This window comes from Oenanthe melanoleuca, chromosome 1A (assembly GCF_029582105.1).
Source record: "Oenanthe melanoleuca isolate GR-GAL-2019-014 chromosome 1A, OMel1.0, whole genome shotgun sequence".
Lineage (NCBI taxonomy): Eukaryota > Metazoa > Chordata > Aves > Passeriformes > Muscicapidae > Oenanthe > Oenanthe melanoleuca.
The window spans coordinates 8,294,509-8,300,523 of NC_079334.1; the positions used below are offsets into that span (position 1 = coordinate 8,294,509).

Genomic DNA, 6,015 nt, shown 5'->3' on the forward strand with positions numbered 1-6,015 from the left:
AAAATTACTCTAAAGCAAATATGGAGCATATGTATATGTATATAAAAATAATATGGAATTCTGTTGAAACTCTTATAACACCTACATTGTGTAACTATCTGCTTTGACACATATTAGTGCTCTTGGTGCAATTATATCAGGAAAGATTTTCATAAAATAGATATACTTATGACTTATATAACATATAAACATTCTGTTAGATATATAGCATTTTTTTAAAGTGGAAGTAAAGCCATAGATTATTTCTCGGTCTTCCTGAGACACATAATTATGCTCTATAGGGAGTGAATTTATGTATTTCAAAAAATTGCTTTTCTCTTGTTTCAATAAACAATACTATTCAATAATGTGCGTTGTGCAGGACTGTGTTGATCTCAGCCAGATCTATGATATTGGTTCCTCTCACCCATTGTGAGCAGTCTGGGCTTGTGCACAGTGTCCTTGAACTCAGCCACAGGCTCCAGTGCTGAAGTGGTTCTAATCAGCAATGAGGCCCAGCTGGCCCTGGCCCCTGTGATCACAGAATCCCAGAAGGGCCGGGCTTGGAAGGGTCCTTACAAATGATGTTGTTGCAGCCCTGCTGCCCAGGCCAGGGACAGCTTGCTCTGGGCCGGGTTGCTGCCAGCCCCGTGCAACGCGGCCCCTGGGATCAGTGCCGGGGCTGGGGCAGCCTCAGCTGCTGTGGGCAGCGTGGGCCAGGGCCTGAGCGGCCTCAGAGCCAAGAATTTCTGCCCCATCTGCAGCCTGGGGCCGCCCTGTGTCCGTGGGAAGCCCCTGGGCTGGTGCTGTCCCTGCAGGCCCTTGTGCACAGCCCTGGGCAGGTCTGTGCTGGGCCCGCCAGGGACTGAAAGGCCGCAGGAAGGTGCCCCCGCAGGAGCCCTTGCAGAGCCCCGGGGCCAGCAGGGCCACCATGAGGGCAGCAAGCAGGGCCTGCTGTGGCCCCGGGGCAGGAGGGCACAGGGCGGGCGCTGAGGCCCTGCCAGCTGGAGCTGGGAGCTCTGCAGAGCGGCCGGCAGAGAGAGAGCCGGGGAGATCCGTGCAGCAGCCAGGCCACGGGCTCCTTGATGCCTTAGAGACCAGGGAGCAGCCTGGGAGTGGCCCTGAGGCATTGGGGCATCTCCCTGTGTGGAGAAACCTTCTCGACACCAGAGGTGTATGGCTGACACAGACAGAGTGGAGTCCTGAAATGTTACTTGAATTAAGGGAGAGGCCATGGGACATCGGATACAATTTATCCAAGTAACAGAGAGTTTCTAAACTGCCCCAATGAGAACATCTGCCCTCAAATTACTGAGCTTATTCCTGGGCTTGCCACATCTGAACAGGCCCTGCCTAGAAGATTTCACCACAGAATAAAATTACACTGCATACATTCTCCATACATTTATTTATATATCTTATACTATACGATGAAGAATTGTTTCCTGACACAGCCTGTTGAGTTGCTCTGCGCTAGAGGTTTGCAGCACAGGTGGCAGAGCCATTCCATGGGTCAATGTGCAGCAGTGCTGTGTTTTTATTTGATTCTTTATCAACATATTCCCCTGCTTGGTTCCATTTAATTTCCTCCAGCGGTATTCCTACTTTAAAGTTCACCATTTTTCTTCAAAATTTCTTTTACATACATTTTAATCTTTACTGGGGCCATGCCCAGTTCATTTAGCAAGCCTAGATTGTCTTCCTCAACCAGCCCCTTTCCCCAAAGCTTTGTTGCTGTGATTCCATGGATACCTCACAGGCAGCCTTGTACATTAGTTGAGACTTTCTGGAGGGGAGAAGCCACGATGTAGTTATAAAATTATTCAGCCATGTTAGCTGGGTGTTTCCCAAGCAGGGTAAGGTTGTCTTTACTTTTTCTGGGCCAATTCCTGTCCTGCAGGAATAATTCCAGTGCACTTAACACAGGGATGTCTGTCTGTATTTCCTGATCTCTTTGCCAGGAGATCAAAACTATGTCAGAGCTGACCTTCCTTCCTTCTGCCAAACTGTATTTGATTAAAATGGGCAAAGACATCTTCCAACAAAGCAGGCATTTTGAGAGGGAATTGTATATTCAGGTGACTTTCTTTGCCCCATGCTGACCATGCACACAGAGGAGGGGAGTGCCCAGCACTTCATGGATGGCCCTAGAGATAGACCTTGTTGCTGTTACAATTTTTCTTGATGGAAGTTGCATGGCAACTGTGGGTATACACAAAGCACGGAAGGAGATAGTGCAGCGTGGAATGAATGATTCCCTCTTGGAAAATGCCTGTCAAATCTATTAAAAATCCAAGCAGATCAGCAGCAGCCCAGCCCATATTGACCTAGCAGCCCTCTTGCCATATGTCTTAGTCTGTATTTGACCTCATTCTGAATTCAGGGCTTGCCCAAACTGGGACCTTGTTGAAGACCAAGGCCAAGGAAGGGCTCTCACTTGTGCTGCCAGTGCCATGGAAGGCCCCAGAACAAGTGGGTCTTTCTTGGGTGCACAGATCCCATCTTCAGTGTGGCCTTCATGTTAACAAAATCCTCACTGACATCCTGGCACATGGGAAGGGTTTTTTAGAGAAAATCAGCAAATGGATCAAAATGTAAATGAATATGAGTAGGGCAGGAGTGTTGATCTGCCTGAGGATAGGAAGGCTCTACTCAGGGATCTGGCCAGGTGTCATGGATGGGTCAAGTCCACCTGTATGAGTTAGAAGAAGGCAAAATGCTGGGTCCTGTGCTTTTGTCTCTCCCACCCCATGCAGTGAACAGGCTGGGGGAAGAGGGGCTGGAAACTGGCAAGAAGCCAAAGGCATCCCAGCTTCTGTCAGAAGCAGTGAGGCCAGCAGCAGCTGAGCAGGGATTGTCCTTCCCCACAGGGCAGCAGTGAGGCTGTACCTCAAATCCTGCTTTCACTTTTGGTCCCTTGAAAACAAGAAAGGCACAGAGGTGGTTGAGTGTGTGCACAGAAGGGAAATGGAGCTGGGGAATGGTCTGGTGCACAAGTCTGATGAACAAGGGCTGAGGGAGGTGGAGGTGTTTAGCACCGAGAAAAAGCAACTCCGGGGCAACCTTATAGTACTCTAGAGCTTTTTGGAGGGAGGTTGCAGGCAGGTCAGGGTCATTATATTCTCCCAGGAAACCAAAACTATGAGCAGAAGAAATTACCTCAAGTGGCACCACAGCAACAATAGAAAGGTTCTCTAGGAAATATTCTTCGTGGAAACAGCATATCAAACCTGATAACACAATGCCCAGTGAAATGGTTGAGTCAGCAGCCTCAGAGAGATTTCAAAGTCATGCGGATGTGGCATTGTGGGACCCGGCTGATTGGTGGAGTAGGCAGTGTTAAGTTTGTGCTTGGACTGTGTGATCTTCAGGGTCTTTTCCAACCTCATCGACTCAGAGGTTTAACTGTAGCTTAGCATGGAGTCAAGGCTTACACTCAGTGATCCTCAAAGGTGTCCCAAACATGGATATTGATGAGATTGCCAATGTGGGGCAGCTGATAAGAAAGACCAGAGAAATAGCAAGAGAATTCTCTGAAGAAGATTCACTGAAATGGTGCCTAAACCAGTACACCCGGGCCAATCTTCCTGCCTGAGCTGGGCTGGGGACAAAGGGCGGGGCTGGCCTGGCTCTGGTGTTCTGTGACACATGTGTGACATCATGGGGGACATGTCACAGTGGGGGCAGCTATAAAAGGCCCCAGCAGGTAACGCTGGCCCTGTATTGCTTGGGCAGGCGGTGAGTGCACACGTGGTGGGGAGGGCGGGCTGGGGACAAGGGCTGGGACAGAAACGCTGCACCCAGGGCTGGGTTCTCCCCCTGCATGCAGGGACAGCCCCTGATGGGGGGAGAGCCTTGGGCAGGGCACCGTGCTGCTGCTGCTGCTGCTGCTGCTGGGGCAGTGGGACAGGCCTCGCTGCTTGCCAGCTGCCTGGGGCCCTGTCCTTCCTGCCCCAGAGCCCTGGGACTGGCATCCCTGCTGTCCCCAGTGGCAGCTGCCTCCCTCCCAGCGCCACTCATGGCCTTCTGTCCATCCTCCTGCAGACCATGGATACCTGGGTCTTGTGGTTCTTGCTCTTGCAAAGTGTACTCCAGTACCCACAGCCTGTGGGTGATGGATTGGACGAGGTGACCCGTCTGCGAATGGAGGCGTGGGCCAAGCTCCAGGAAGAGGAGAAGATTCGTCTGGAGCGGGAGGTGGAGCAGCTGGCCCTGAAGCAGGGTGTGTGGGACTGGGGAGACCTGCTCTGCTCTGCCTTGTGGCTCTGGCAGCACTGGGCTGTTGCTGGGCTCCTGCTGCTTCTCTTGGCCTTGTGGTACATGTGGAGGAAAAGGAGCCTGAGGAGAGAGGAGCATGAGGAAGAAAATCGATGGTGCAAATGAAGAGGAGGGCAGATATGTGGAGGGAATCGAAGAAGCTGCTGGAAATGGAGAAGTGGAAGTGGGAAATGAAGGAGGAGAAGAAGATGGAGACAATGATGTGAATGGGGAGGAAAACAATGATTATGGCAATGCGATGGAAGTTGCTGCACAAGCCCAAGTCCACGTTGCAAATGAGGTCGACGAGCGTGTTCTTGCAGATAGAATTGAAAGGCTGTTAATGGAGCGCATCCAGTGGCCAGTGCAGTACCTGCTGGGAGGATGCCAGTGGACGACTGACCTCATGGACAATTTTGCAAGTTACTTTCGGCGCGTCTTGTCCGACTCCTTCTACCCAGTCCTGCAAGAAGCCATTGGGGTGGGCAGTGCCTTTGAAGGTTGGAGTCCCCGTGAGGAGGATGTTGTGTACCAGGTGCTGGTACCCATGACTCCTCCCCGAGGGCACAGCTTCCACCTGGAGCTGGACACTGCAGGGCAGAGGCGCGTCAGGAACTTCCGCGTGCGTGTGCAGCAGGAGTGCACCTGCGGCAGGGCGCAGCGGGGTAAGGACATGCTGTGCTTCCTGCACCAGCCCGAGGAGGAGCTGAGGACGAAGCAGGATCCCAGCCTCGTTGACACGCTGTGCACCGACTCCTACCTGGACGTGCACAAAACTGCCCGCTGGTTCTACCAGCTGGTGAGAGCAGTCTGGCCGGCTTTGCTTCAGTCCCACAGTTGGCATTTAGTGCTGCTGCCCTGCAGACGCTCCTGCCAATTCCAGGTGACCAACGGCAGGGAAAGCTTCCGCATCGAGATGCTCTTTGGGGTGAGACAAGGCGACTCGGACGTGTTTGTGAGCAGCGAGCCTCGAGAAGCCTATACCTCAAGCACAGTGTGGCCGGAGAGCTACGCCGTGGCAGAGATGAAGTTCTTCAAGTACATCGCCAGGCGGGCCCCCTATGACAGCTTGCACCTCAAATGCCTGCAGTTCTTCACCCGTCTGCAGCTGGGCTTGGGCTTTTCCACCTACACCATCAAGACTATTGTCATGCACCTCCTGAGCGTGGTACCCGTGTCACAGTGGCGCAGGAGACATTTTGTGAGGCGAGTGCTGGACATCAGCGAGAGCCTTCGCACATGTGTGCAAATGAGACGCCTCAACCACTTCATTGTGGGCAACCGGAGGCTTCCTGAGGGGATCAGTTTGCCCCCAGATGTTCTAATGGCCGAGTCATGGAATCTCTTCTATGACCTGGAGATGGATCCCATTGCCCACTCCCAGGCCATGAGTCAGTACATGGATCTGCACTGGTGGCTCAAACGGATCATTGACAATGAAGAGTGAAAGAGGCTCTCCTGCACAGAGTTATGCTTATTGGGGCCCGCCCCATGCAGCAGAGAACAACCTTCCAGGCTATGGCAGAAGAGGCCAGAATGTGGGATACAGAGAGGGAAGCAGCACTGTGCCAGCAGCAGCAGGGTCTTGTCCACAGTCTCCTCAGCACTGCATCCAGATGTGACCACGTTGGCTGCAAAGATCGAGGAGCGCACAAGAGATTTGAAATGCTCTGATTCGTTTTTTTTGCTCTCTGGGCTCTGTGTGGAGAATCTACATCCTGGGAAGAAGCTGTCCCAGACCTGAGCATGCAGGACATGGAGTAGGCACTGCTCTATTGG

The 6,015-nt window shown here is 52.4% G+C and overlaps 1 protein-coding gene across 1 annotated transcript; it reads left to right on the forward strand.

Annotated features, from left to right (window-relative positions):
- Window positions 1-4,026: 4,026 nt before the first annotated feature.
- Window positions 4,027-5,683, forward strand: LOC130264306 (inositol 1,4,5-trisphosphate receptor-interacting protein-like 1). The gene is given in 2 exon segments (XM_056512378.1): window positions 4,027-4,347; window positions 4,349-5,683. Coding segments are annotated over 2 exon segments (1,656 nt in total).
- The last annotated feature ends 332 nt before the right edge of the window (window positions 5,684-6,015 follow it).